Source organism: Mytilus galloprovincialis, chromosome 2 (assembly GCF_965363235.1).
Source record: "Mytilus galloprovincialis chromosome 2, xbMytGall1.hap1.1, whole genome shotgun sequence".
Taxonomy (NCBI): Eukaryota; Metazoa; Mollusca; class Bivalvia; order Mytilida; family Mytilidae; genus Mytilus; species Mytilus galloprovincialis.
This window is the reverse complement of record NC_134839.1, coordinates 76,802,220-76,817,773: the sequence shown is the minus strand read 5'-3', so window position 1 is coordinate 76,817,773 and position 15,554 is coordinate 76,802,220. Positions and strand designations below refer to the sequence as shown.

The 15,554-nt window shown below is 32.2% G+C and overlaps 1 protein-coding gene across 2 annotated transcripts in view; it reads right to left on the bottom strand.

Annotated features, from left to right (window-relative positions):
* The window catches only part of LOC143064432 (UPF0415 protein C7orf25 homolog), a 112,417-nt gene that overhangs the window by 11,695 nt on the left and 85,168 nt on the right, over positions 1-15,554 (bottom strand). For both annotated transcript variants that reach the window (XM_076237251.1, XM_076237253.1), the window contains exon 3: positions 963-1,218. In XM_076237251.1, the coding sequence (XP_076093366.1) occupies positions 963-1,218 (256 nt within the window). The remainder of the gene's footprint in view (positions 1-962; positions 1,219-15,554) is intronic.

Here is a 15,554-nt window from a genome sequence, read left to right as displayed (position 1 = left end):
ATCTATGGGTGTATTAATGGAATTTATAAATTATAATTGTATTAATTTAAGGTGATATTGTAGGTTATGCAGCGATGTGTCGATTTACAGTGTAAAATACAAGTAAATATAAGATGAAGAAGTTCATATTTAAATAAAAAGCAAAAAAATACCTTACTAAAAACAACTTTCGAATTGGTATAAGTGTGTCATAAGCCATTGTAACCGAGCAACAAAAAACACAAGAGCAAACTGATGGACATTGCCGCAACATTCAATTTTCAACAATGAAAAATATCTACACACTATGTCAAGCTTGATGATCATATTTTTTCTGTTTACAGTTTCTCTCTAGTTTCATTGGCTTTTGCCAAAAACACAAAACAAAGGGCAGGCAATAACTCCTACAGAGAGGCTACTAACGATTTCTGCAAAATTTGATTTATTTCCAAATCTTGTCTTCAAGAGTCTTTTCGCAAATTGCTACCAATTATAGTTTTTAAGATATGAACCATTCTCCACGATTAGATTTTCTCATTAACAGCAGTTTTCAAGATGAAAGACAAGACTTGTATTTTTGAGTCTGTTGATCCCGTATACCAACCAACATGGCTGACATGGCTTAGTATAAACATGATTATATGTCAATCTTGAATTATATTGCCTCGTACCCGGATGAGATTATACGTGGACAATTTAAAGAGAATATTCAGAATGATGTATCTTAGATCATCAGGAATAAAGTCCATAAATAACCGTTTGGAAGCAATATGTTTCGTCAGAATCGATAAACATTCCAGGTTTAAATCTCATTTTTTATGTTAGTTGGATTTTTTTTCTGTGCTGACTTTTGATGGGATAAAATTGCTATTAGAAATAATGCCAAAGCTCTTGGCATTTAAAATTCTTCGTAATATGTGCATATTCATATGTTAATATATCGATTTGATCTTTCAAGAGATTGGAAAACTTGTAAGACTAACCTGCCCAAATAAGATGAAGAGCTTGTGCTTTTCTGGCTATCACTTTGACCCAAATACGACCATTTTGAGCAACAATATCAACAACAAGACTGTCTGTCCTATCTTTAGATCTGAATGGACGCAGAATCTTTTTCACTTTCGGTAAGTTGGTAGCAGCATGGATAATAGCAGAAAAGTGACTCAGGTTGCTGCTTTTTAAATCATGTTCTCGAACCTTAATTTCGCAATCGGTTACTGCTTTTTTTCGTTCCTTCAGCTGGAAATAAAATAAAATTAATTTCAACAGTTAATACTCTTAATAAAATCAACGTTAACAATATCATTATTCTTCATATGCTTTACAAGTCCATTTCTCTTTTTTTAGTTTAGTTTAAACATATTTATTTATAGTGGATTGGGAAACAAATTTTGCATCTCATATTAATCCCTTTCCACTTTGCGGGTGCGAGTGCTGCCTAGTAGCGGCATTAGCCTGCTCTTTTTCGAAATCTACAAGGGTGTCTTTAACGTGTTTTCTCAAGACCATACTCGCAGATGGTGTCAAGGGAGAGCCGAAAATTCAGTCCCTGAAATTTTCATCTCAAACGGGAATCAAACCAGGAACCTTTGTGTTAGTCCGATGCACTAACCACTAGTGAAACCTTAATATTATGAATCCTTAAAATTTTAATTAAATGATTGTTCATGTATTAACTGATAAGAAACAAAAACAAATATAATGAAAAGCAGCAGCAATATATGCATATTATAATTAAAATAATACAAAAACTGATAAAATAATACGGATATATCTAACTGTTTACACTCATGGTTATGCTACACTAGTGTTTAGCAGTTAGTATAATACCGTGGCGACGAGTTTTGTAGTATAAATGAAATAACACTTTATAACTCAGTTACGTTCAAAGTGTTTTTCTGGTTATACCTTCATACAAAAAAAAAATCAATGCCAAGGATGTTCATGTATAAGTATAAAGTTTATAGATTATTAGAAAGAGAAAGAGATAGGACAGACATGAATAAGTGTAATCTCCCCTGATATACCGTGATATAATGTTAAGTTTTGGAAGTATACTTTCAATATCAAAGAGTTTTATCATGATTAGACATTTTAAACACATTACATATAATCAAAGTATTTCATCGAAAGTAGAAATATCATATACATCAGCTAATAACATGATGAGGAAGTTTACGGAGTTCATTATAAAACGACCTCAATTAACTTTACACGATTGATTCTTTAAATAATTTCATTAGTGTAAAATTCAGCTGATAATTCATTTTAGAATCTTCCTAATTTCCATTCGTTACTTTACCTGCAATTCACATGCAATCTACATGGCTTCATAGTTAATGGAAAGAAAATCAAACGGTAATATACTTTCCTACATAATCAATAAACACTTACTTATATAAGAGGGGCAAAAGATACCAAAGGGACAGTCAAACTCATAAATCTAAAACAAACTGAAAACGCCATGGCTAAAAATAAAAAAGACAAACAAACAACAGCACACACGACACAACATAGAAAACTAAAGAATAAACAACACGAACCCCACCAAAAAACTAGGGGTGATCTCAGATGCTCCGGAAGGGTAAGCAGATCCTGCTCCACATGCGGCACCCGTCGTGTTGCTTATGTGATAACAAATCCGGTAAATAGTCTTATTCGGTAGGTCACATTCATGAAAGGGAAGGGGATTGTAGTTACGACGTAAAGAACATATCCGATATCATTTGTGAAACGGTTATCCCATAACGGTCAACCAACTCGTGATGGCGTCCGTAAAATTTACGAAGGGATGATTTCAACTTCACCATTTGGAACTCTTGGTTTAATAGCTTCCTTGTGAGCAGCAACCCTTTATCAAGAAAATCATGACAGGAAATGCAAGCACGGGAATATCGTATCAATTGGGAGATATATATCCCGTATGCAGGTGCTGCTGGAATGTTGCTACTTAGAAATGGAAAGTTCACAATTGGAAAGCTGAAATCATCTCTTTTGTCGTAAAGCTTTGTTTTCAACCGACCCTCATTGTCAATTTCTAGATGTAAGTCAAGATATGAGACCGACTTAACTGTATCTGTAGTACCCTTTATCTCTAGCTCGATTGGATAGATGCGTTCCACAAAGTCACCAAATTTTGAATTATTTAGTGAAAGAACATCATCTATATAGCGAAAAGTAGAGTTAAAGGATATTGCTAACTTCTTATCTTTCTTCCTAAGAAGTTCCTGCATGAAGTCAGCCTCATAATAATAAAGAAACAAGTCGGCAAGTAGAAGGGCACAGTTTGTTCCCATTGGAATGCCGACAGTCTGTTGAAAAACACGTCCTCCGAACGTAACAAATATGTTGTCAATCAAGAAATCAAGCATCTTGATAATATCAGTTTCAGAGAATTTTTTGTTCGAAACAGAGTGATCCTTCACAAAGTAGGATTTATCCCTCCCTAAGACAAGATACTTGTATCTACGTTGGCCATTCTTTTTTACGAAGCAAAGCAATACCAACTCTTTCAATTTGTCTTTTAGTTTGGAATGTGGAATACTAGTGTACTTATCCTGACCATCTATTAAAAGACATTTTTTCGACGATATTAAATTTACTCGAACACTCTTGCCAGAGTGGCGAGGAAATTGTAAAAATGAAAATATACTTGTTTTCCAATTCTAATAAAACTGTCATATTGTCATATTCACGATAATATTTTCACAATAGATTATAGTTAACACTAACACGCTTGCCGGAGAGATCAATTTATTTCAAGAACAATGCATATGTATTGTTTGTTCATGACTATGCAACACATTAGTATTTAACCAAAGCACTTAACAAAGACAAGAAAGAGACCACTTTAAAAAATGGCTCGCCTAATTAACTTATGATTGACGTTTTGTTGAAAGTCTTAAATATGAACGTTTACTATAAATATGATATAACTATCATTGATGGTTCTTGCAATTGAGATCAAGGTCAGATGAACTATGCCAGATAGACATGTACATATTATAATCAATCCATTTACATAAATATAGTTGATACTTTTTCTTACAGCTCCTTAACAACATACAAATAACAAAATCCTAACATTGATCAATGCACCATATGAATATGATGGCAATGTGCAGATGAACCCTGTCTGGCAGATATGTAGGCTTTGCAATGATACAATACCAGGTTGCTAGTATCATACCAAACAAATCTATCAATGAAGGCAACAAGTATATACCGCTGTTCAATAACTCGATTAAGCGGACACAAATCCAGGTAATAAACTAAAACCAAGGGAAACAAATCAACTGTAAGAGGAAAATAACGAAATAACAGAAACACTGAACTACAACAAAAACAAACGAGTAACTCATAAGTGAGTAATTCACATTACATTTTCTCTTCTTCAAGAACAATAAAAATAAGACATAGAATAAAGAACATATAGCACATTGAAACTTCGTAGCATAAAGCATCTACATATTAGGTATGCTTTTATCCTTCTGAAATATAAAGCTTTTTTTACAAATAGTAAATACGCTGTAACTGCAGCCCCAGGATTGAAATCCCTATTTTTTTTTTTTCATTCTGCGACCTTCGTAACAGTAAGCAGTCGTGAGAAACTCTGATTAAAATTCATTTCTATCACGACTTGCGTGATCGTATATAAAAAGATAAAGAAATGACAGGTATACATTTTGATTAGAATGAGTCGAGACAAAACTTAGAAGCACATTCATGAAGCTGAAATGTTGTACATGTTTGTCAAGATTATACGAATGTTTTAATAGTTCAAATGTCTAGGAGATTTAACACTAAAGCACCTATTTGGAATGCTATTACATGTATTTGCCCTTTACTAATTTCTTTTAAAAGCCTGCTGATTTTAGATGATAAAGGTTGATTTGGTTTTTTTTTAATTTGAAATATAAAGCTTAGTAGAAACATATATGGGGAGACATATGGGATACCACCCCTAACGGCAGTCAAACACACCCACTGTTCTCATCATTTATACTTTCAAGATACATGTCAAAGATCATGAAGAGTACAGAAACGTTTTTATCTTCCAAGCCTCGCTTTTATTTCCGCAAAAACACAAAGATTGATTTTCTTGTTTTACGTACACTAGCCTACGATTACAAAAACTGTTAGTTATATCGATATCAAACTATTAAATTCCAATTTGCCGTTAGTAAGAGAACAACACAATGGATTAGCTGTTCACTCTGAGAACTCAGTCGTTATTTCCTCTTTAATGCTTCATTTACTGTGCGATAGCTAAAATTAATTGTAAAATGAGAAGCCGCAGGTGACCAGTTTAAGATTGATTAACCAACATATTACCACGAGCTGTCATTATGACAGTATGACAATGGTGCAGTAATGCTTCATAGATATTGTGTACCCATAAATAGAATCAAATCTATTACACTAAGACTTCTTTTACAAGTTCTTAGCAGTACATTTTTCATTCTTCTAATAATAAATATTTTTGCAACAAAACATATTTAGATCAATAGTTTATAGGCATGTTGAAAATTTAATGAGAGCTGACATATACTTTTAAGTTTTTACTTCATTGTGTTTGTGCACTCAGACACATAAGTAGCAGTGTATTTTATTTGCTATAATATTATATATGTAAAACAACATAAACATTATACAGTATACAGTATACGGTATAATGATAAGTATCAAAACAAACTGAACTGAACAGATTTTTTTAATACATAAAAAGTGTTGCCAGACACCGTTAGTAACCACAAACAGTACCTTGGTGCACTTAACAATTTAACATCTTGCAGATTGAAGAAATACAGCCGAATACAGCCAAAGACACTCCCTCCTAAAAACAACAAAAAACAAATAACAATCACAGAACAAACAGAGAAAAAAAACCAGAAAAGTACAATTCTACATCCTTTTTAATGATGATTTAACAAATCATTCGTATGCGATATAAATTAACACAAAACAGATGAACAGATGCTGGTTCTAAGTAATATAGTATGTGTCGTCTCATCAAAACCCATATCTAATAGAGACCTGTATCGACATATTTCAAACTGACATTTATAACACTCTTTTTGCGTGACCGCCTCAGGGTTCATGCAATATATATACCTCCCTAGGATCGGTATGTCCATGTTCCAAACAGTAGTAATTATTATGCGAGCGAAACCTGGACAATTTAACAAATTATTAATGGTCAGTCGTTTTTAAAACTCAAGAACCTCTTAGAAAGTAACCTGATTTTAAATGATTCTATCTCGTAGCAGTTAAACCATATACGACATATACTCAATGTAAGTCTATGTGTGTTTGTGTGTGGCGGCTGATTAACTGAAAACAACTTGTGATAGACATATACCAATATAAAGATGCATAAAATAAACTTTTATTGGAACTACTAACATTCCCTAGACAGAAGATATCAACAAATTGATTCAGAACAAAACATTCTAATAACAATACTGTCAGAAAACAAGGAGTTATTTGTGAAACTTTATCTATTGCGTAAAATATTATTCCTGGAGCTGCCATATTGTAATGTTTACCATGAGGAAACCTTATATCAATGTCCTTTTAAATTTGTTGAAGGCAGAGAAAAGAAGGCAATATAATTAGATTTCTATTGTTTTATTCTAATGCCATAATCAATCAGTCGGATACTGTAGATACAAAACTCATTATAGATACCAGGTTTCGGAAGTGAGACAACATTTTATAGATGCAGAAAACTATAAACATTTTTCTTTTGAAATGGAAAACGTTTACACAAAAATAATAAATGGAAACTTGAAATACCACAAGAATTCATAGGGGACTTTACGAGGAAGTGTTGCTGGCATGAAATATCTATCTCTACCCATGACGTAAACAGGAAAGAACTTTATAACTCTTTGTTTTGGTACAGAAAATCGGGAAACATAAAGATAATATTAAAAGCAAGATGTCATGTAATTTCAATCAATAAATGTTCGATCAAATCTATTGACTGTCCGTTTGTGAATTAGTGTAAACAAGAGTGCAAGCGCTGAAATGTTTCGTCTACTTCACTTGTCATGATTGTGTTTGTGTTTAAAGTCTTGAAGATGGATGATTTACTAGAAGTATCAATTAAACTTAACATTACACATGGCCAGGTTATATGAGCCCTGACAGACAAACCCTGTACATCTTACAATTGCATACACCAAACATAACTAATCTATTGTTTATAGTATCTGATAGAAAGATTTAAACAAAAACAAAAACGTAAATTTGAGCAATGAACCATCAAAATGATATGACGGTTAGAAGAAATGAGGCAGACCAACAAGCAAACCAAAAAATCATGTGACAAAGAGAGAACAACCCGACCATAGAGCACAAAACAGCCCATGACGGCAAAATGGCCTTCACCACAGCGAGAAAATACCGCACCTAGAGGCGGGCTTCAGCTGGCCCTTAAACAAAATGTGTACTAGTTCAATGAAAATGGACGTCACGTTAAACTGTTCCATATAAATGAACATAGTAAAACTAAAAAAAAATATGCAAGAATAACAAAGGCCATACGCTTCTTACTTGGGACAGGCGCAACACGTTATTTTTACCATAAATAAGGATGGCACATAATTTTAGAATACGTGAACTACCTACACTTAACAGACCTTTCTGATCATACAGGACATGGTTATAAATCAACGATTTCAAATGATATACGGCTGGTTGAAGATTAGACACATAACAATCATGTAATGAGTTATAAAAGATTATGCATATGTTTAATAGTTTTAAAGAATTCAGTTGGTGATGCGATGCTCGATGCAATGTCATTTACCGGCCATTCAAATTTAATTCAAGGTGTTTAAAAGAGTCATCATTGTTTACAATACCCGACAGAAAACAACTAATGATCAATTCAACTATAACGACTACAAGTATTTGCTAAACAATTCCAAGAATTGTTTGAATATTTATATATGTTTCAAATGTAGCGGTACACGTTTTGCGTATGTTTAAATATATCGAACCAATCTATTCGTCTGTACACAAAGCGGATGATAAATCAGACAATAATACCTAGTTGAATGTCTTTATTCAAGAGGTTTCTATCATTATTCGGTAATAAATCAGATACAATCAAATATAATTCTAGACTGAGACAGATGTAATACCATAGAGAGACCAGGCGAATACTGATATCTTAAGATGTCTTCATTGTTGTTGGCCAGGGCTATGGAATAAATAGCGGTTCGGGTAACCGGAAGTATTTTCAAAAAACAATTAACTGTTGTCATATATGTCCTGCCTTTTTGTAATAGTGATTCTAAATTGGTGATTCTTTTATATGTAAACTATGTAAAATATTAAAAGACAACACATCATGACTGAAGACTGAGCACCCTGGAAATGAAAACAACCAATGTTAATAAAACTGCATACCAACTGATAGTACCATTAATTGATCATTGATGGTTCTATTTAAACTGACATAAACACATGATTTAAACTGACATAAACACATGATTTAAACTGACATAAACACATGATTTAAAAAATGTTAGAGACGAGAGATACTTAAAGGACATTCAAACCTAGAAGTCAAAAACAAATTGACAAAACAATCGTATTTCTTTTTTTAAACTGAACCTGTAAAAATACTGACAGAGCAACACAAACTGAACTAAAACAATGACAAATGTGAAACAATTCAAACAGAAAATTAACGGCCTAATTTATGTACAAAACATTAAGCGAAAATCAAATATGACATACAGCAACAAACGAAAACTAATGAGTTACAGGCTTCTGACTGGGGAAAGGCACATTCTGTATACATAATGTGTTGGGATTGCACATGTTTAATATGATTTCGCCAACCCCCAACCCCTTCCACTAACCTGGAACAGTGGTGAAACGAAACAAAATAAAAAAAACCTATAAAACTCAGTTAGAACAAACTATAAAACTCAGTTGAAAAGGGTGTAACTTATCAGGTTGATTCAAAGCACATACAAACCCTGACAAAAACACAAAAGACACAAAGTACAGATATAAGAGTACACGTTACTGTTAACTAGTTTCAAAGCCAACACAACTAATAAAAAGTCGTGTGGCTAAGACTAAAATATCAATTAGTGCACATCCAATGTATTTTAAGAATGATGAAATATCGAAAAGGTGTATTATTTTAGAATGTTTTTCTTGTAAACGATACTAGTAAAAGAAGCCGTTTAATATATACAGGCCAGCTGCAATAGAGTGCAATGTATTTAAATGTCTAGGGTGATCTTGTGGCGGCTTATTCTTCGTTTTAATATCTGATTTGTATTACTTTTTTTTTATTTTTTTATTCTTACAACCTGTTTTTGCATGCCATTATTCAAATATAATATATAATTGTATAAATGTTTGTGCAATGTTCCTTTATTATGATCTGATATGATAAGGAATTCATCTTCTTTAAATAATTCTTATGTACTTTTCTATTGTCAAAACGAAATGTTACTGTAATAGTTTTAAATTAACATATCGTATCAAAACATTGAACCCCAACTGAATAATCACTGAAGTATTATAAAACTACAAACAGATCGTCATTCCGAAGTCAATTTATTCATCAACTTTTATCCCCTTTGACGTTCTTAATGTCCGATCAGTGCCAACCAATTTGAATCGATATTGTCATGAAATACTGTAAAATGAACTTATACTTATCTTTTAACATACAAATGTATGCCATATTTGAAATCTTAATTCTGGACCTCATTATCTGTTCACATGAAGTTGGGATGTTTCACATACTTGAATGGCTATTTTTACTATAAAACAAGTGTACGTGAACCTTCTTGTAACAGAAGATCCCCTTTCTTCTCAAAATCATCTTCAATATACTGCTTTTAAATCATAGCCTTCCCGTACTCTAATTCGAAAAATATATATATAAAAAAAAAAAAAACAACAATAGCATGGCTCTATCAATTCACTTGTTTTGTACGTGCTGCAGATGCTCTGTGCTGATTGATTATTTCGACAACATACACGAGTCAATTAGCTTCCGATCAACAAATACCTTAATGAAATGTTTTTTTCTTCGATAAAAAGTTATAGATTCGTAGTAATTATTAAAACGTGTATATATACAGAACTTAGTTTAGTATATATAAATGCATTGGTTAATCAAAGAGCTGATAGCTCTGAGGAAAAATGACGCCACTGCCTCTAGTATTGGGATATTTTTTATGCAAGTCTTGGTTTTCACATACCGTAATAAGTTGAACATTGCAACATGTCTCATAAGCATATAATTGATATTCGTATATGTGTGTGTGAATTGAAGATGACAACTGGCTGTTTTTTTTTTTAATACAAATGAATAGGTCAAGAGTCAAGACTACCTGAATGATCTACAGTATCCAATGACTACTGGCTGTTTTTTTTTTTTTTTTTTGTACAAATAAATAGATCAAGACTACCTGAATGATCTACAGTATCCAATGACTACTGTCTGTTTTTTTGTACAAATAAATAAGTCAAAAATACTGGAATGATATACAATATCCAATGATTACTAGCTGTTCTTTTGTACTAATAAATAGGTCAAGACTATTTATATGATCTACAATATCCAATGACTTCTGGCTGTTCTTTTGTACATACCAAATAAAGACTACCTGAATGATCTTAAGTATTATATGTAATGTGTAATTGTGTTCTTGCAATTACATTTTTCTAAATCAAGAATACAGACAACTAGTAGCCTTTCAAACCAAATGATTATGAAGAGCCTGTTGTAATAAGCTCTTATACACCACTAGTCCTATAACATATGACTTCGCATTCTTATTCAATTTTTAACGTTTTTATACTGATATTTTCATTTTTTTTTTAATTTTTGAATGCGAAGTGTGACACATTGATAGTAAAAAAAAATATCAGAACAGTAAATAGAAATAGTAAATAATGCTCCTGAGGTCATGTGTTATAGGACTAATTACCCTCATACTCATTAAATAAATTACTAGTGACATAGTTATTTCTGTTACTTGAAGCAAATTCTATTTCTATTTATACAATATTGTTATACTTGTTTTATTTCACAATGAAGATTAGACAAATAGGGATACTCCTTTGATTTTTTTATTTCATGTCAGTCAGGTCCCTTTATATGAAACTTGAAACCACTTCTCTGCCATATTGATATTTTATAACAACTCTGCCCATGACTCATATAATTTGATATTCATTCTTTAGCCATATATCATAGTAAGCTAGTTTTTAGTTCATGTCAAATTTCTGTCTCCATTTAAGTTTAAGCCATTGAACCATCATGGAATACGTATCAAACACAATTCCAAGTAATTATGCTGTTTAAGTGGGTCACCATATATTCAACTTGGGTGGCATTCCAGTTATTGAAATTTGTGTCAGATTGGATAATGAAATAAACCTTTAGGAATTGATCTCATAATTTAATATGGAGCCATAGTATGCGACTCCTACCCGGTAACAAAAATAAACATGTCAAGCGGCAAAATTTATCACCAGAAAGCTACCATTTGATATTTATGGGGGAGGGGCTAGGATGAAATTTGAAAAAAATTGGCAGGACAGGAGTCTTAAGTATAAAAAAAAGGCAGGATGAGCAACTTGGTAAAACAAAGGCAGGATGATAGTTTGTGTAAAAAAAGGATAAACTAGTAAAAAAAAGGCAGGACCGAATAGAGTAAAAAATAAAAAGGCAGGATAGAGATTACAATTAAAAAACAACGTGATAACAATATACGACCAAAAACTTTTCAATTTTTGGGGTCGTATAAAAATAAGTAGGACAAAATTTTTCATCCTAGCCCCCCCCCCCCCCCTTTTCTAAAAATGGTAGCTCCCTTACAAGTCAAGAGAGGATGGATAAGTCTCCAAAATGCTTGCCAAACTGGAACTACAACAAGATCTCCAGACAAGGACGAACAAGGCGTTGAAGCCAAAGTTAGTATTTATGTACAAAGTAGTTGAGGGGCTGATTCACACTATTGAACCAGACGAACTCCTCCTAATAGCATGTCCGAAGAGAACCATCACTGCCGAGAAATTCAAAGAATACCACGCAACAATTACTGTGGAAAAGCAAGTAAAGAATAACTCTTACTGTGAGTGTATTGACATCCCACCAAGTAAAACACCGTACAATATTCAAACTCACTTTAGGATACAAGTCAAATCGGTACCTGGTCAAATCGGCACCCATAGAAAAAGTCAAATCGCCACCAATAGAAAAAGTCAAATCGGCACCTATAAGTAAGACAGTGATCGCGTCGAATCAGCCAGACGACACTGTTATGCACGCACCAAACGTAGAGAGCTTCAAATCTGTTCTCCCGCCCCGCCAATAAAACTGTTGTATTAAATCTAGCATCGATATCGACAATTTATTCACATGTCATACAGATACAGTCTGTTACAGACTCTACTTAACTTTGTAAACAAAGATTGAGTCGGATTTCCGGTACTTCGATCAGTCTTATACCCAGTAGAAAGTCGACCAACACGGACACATTATATTTTCTTATAAAAAAGCAGTTGTTTGTAAAAAGAAAAGACTATCAAGTTTTCCCTTATTAATTATATATCTTTAATGTTTTAACAATGTTTTAGTTGTACTTCACATAATCAATAAAGTATAAAAATAGATTTATGAGTATCTTAACACCATTGGTTGGTACACTTCGATCTTTTTGGTAATAAGAAGGACCGGAGGTATGTAAACTGGTTCCCGATTGATTACTACACAAAAATGATAATACAAGCAAATTCCAGTTTGTATGTAAAATAGTAAATACGAAACCAAGCGCGATAGACGGAGAAATGTAATGGAAAGTAAATACGAACAAAGAGCGGTAGGCAGAGAAATGTAATGGAAGTTCAGTTCAATAGTATCGAAACATGCCGCTGAAAGCGTCATTTTCCAAAAAATACACTGTAATTACAAGAAACTCGTTTCATATGACTTTAAAATCATAAAAGAGAATGTAAATACAATGATATTAAATGTGATATGTTCTCATGAATGTGTTGTCTCGATCAATCATCTTCGAGAAAATTCAAACATTTATAAGACTCAAAAAAAGGTCTACAATGTATAATTGACATTTAATTTATATGATTACAATCTTTCGATTTGAAAGTTTATTCTATTAAAGTGTTGTGATAAACTAGATAACCAGTTTGGGGAAGATGGTGAGAAATCTTTTTACTTGTACCTCTTATCTTTAAGAGCTTATAAGAGCTTCAAAATCCAAAATATATTTGGTACGTTATTTTAATTGAAAGCACCAAAGTCTTAGAAGAAGATACCCCGGAATATTCAAAGTTCATCAACATAAAAAAAACTACAGGTTTTAAATCAAACACATACAGAATATTTACCAGTCGGTGAGGTGGATCATAGAGTCAAATGAACGATTGCTTTATTTCAAGATCAGTCAACCTATAATGCATTGCTTCTTATATTAATATTATCATCGCTGATTTCATTCTTAATTGTATGCGTTGACAATTCAAATGAAGGACCACTCAAACGAAATGTGGCATTATATCTAAATTATGACAGATAATCAAGTAAACTAAAAATAAACTGCGATTAACATGATTATAAAGGCTCATACTCAATTAGTTGCGGGGTTAACTTAGGAAAACGAACCAACCAAAGTAGTTCAACCACAAACGGTTAAAAAGAGTCTGAAATTTTCATAAAAAAACAATTGTTCCTATCACTTGCCTACTTATAATTTTGGCAAAGTGATGGCAAAAGCTCAAATAAGCCTTTTTTGGAAATGTCTGCAAAAAAACAAAGAAACTTTATAATTTCCTCCTGATTATCAAGTTCAGTGAAAGAAACAAAAGTTATCAATTTAGGTAACACAATGTTACTGCTAAGATAACATAAACTTCCTTGACAACATGATAGTAAAATATTGTGGTGTTGAGAAGCTTCAGCAAAAAAGCAAAAGAACATATAGCATGCAATCAAGTGCTTTAATTTGATTTATAAGTTTTATATCAAACCATATTTATCTCTATACTAAAGAGAGATTGACTGAACTGTCAAATGTGTTTCTTTGTCAATACTGGAGTCTAACGTTAGTAAATCAACACGTCAATCAACTACAGGGTTACATTAATGTTAAATTGATTTTACTTCAACCTTCACTCGAACACCACTAAATATGTACACCATCTCGACATTTGCGGACAACATTTTATTTCAGACTGTAAATGTTTTCTCAAATCTAATTACCCTTTCTTGATATGACTTGGCATCGATGTGGTTGACTACCCCAAAAATGTCAACGGACGTTAAATAAATTGACTGAAGTTTCATTGTAAATTATGTGTACAAGTAGTAGATGTTATTAAGTTTTATAACAAAAAATATGGTTTAAACTTATAAAAAGACAAAACGTTTATGTATGAGTGAGACAAGCTGTATAGTGTTTTTGCAAGGTTAGACAAAATTTTACTAATATAAGAAGCCTGTATACAAAACTTTGCCACACAAAGCCATTCATATGAGTACACAGTATTAAGTTGGTTGTCCTGCAAGCATCCAGTGTCTTTAAAAGGACAGACTCTACCACTTAGACCGCAAGTTCAAATAAAATATAGTTCAAACATTTATCTGCTTAATATATATTTTATGTGATTGCTTTGTGTTTTAATGTTATGTATGTGTTATCTATATTCGGTTTAAATCTCTCAAGAGCTTACGTTTGTTTAATTGTTATATGTGAACCGAATCAAATTAAATTTACGTACTCGTATTCGTATCTAACAGGCAGAATGTTAAAATAATGTTATATGTAGTGTTATATAAAGTGACATATATAACCATTTCCAAGGTGATTATCAGTGTTGTATTTGATGGCGTCTGGTCTCGAAATGTTGATACTTTATCACGATTTCGTGTTTTCTTTATTACTTCCTATAAAACTTCAATTCAGGTAAATATTTAAGCATGTTATAAATCAAATTAAAGAGTTTGAGTCAAGTCTATGGTAATGCATTTGGCAACAAATACCCATTTAAGACACATAAAGTGTCAATGTGTGTTTCTTAATATACGTTGAGAGAACCGTTACTTTTTGTAATTCTGATAAAAATTCTGGTACATGTCATTATTTGATCATTACATGAAAAATGTACTTCTCCAAGGTATTCTAGCTTGGATAATGTAGGATGACTATAAGTCTACTTTTTTTCACGAAACACAATAAAACAAACATGTGTTTAATAAAACATTCAGAAACTTCTAAAGATTTTATGTAAGATTAAAGATTTAATTTTGGATCAGATGCCACTTTATACACGTCTTGATTTTATTGCCTCACAGAATTACATGTTAAAGGAGATGTGACATGATTTTTTTTTTTTTTTTTTTTTTTTTTAAATAAATATTTATTTATACATAATTACCCCCAAAAAACATCGATAACAATATAATTATCGTTTAAATGGATAAAAAATAAATTTAAATGTATCGATCTGTCGACATACTAATTATGCATATTTCAATCCCGGAAGTCACTCAGAACGAGGCTGTG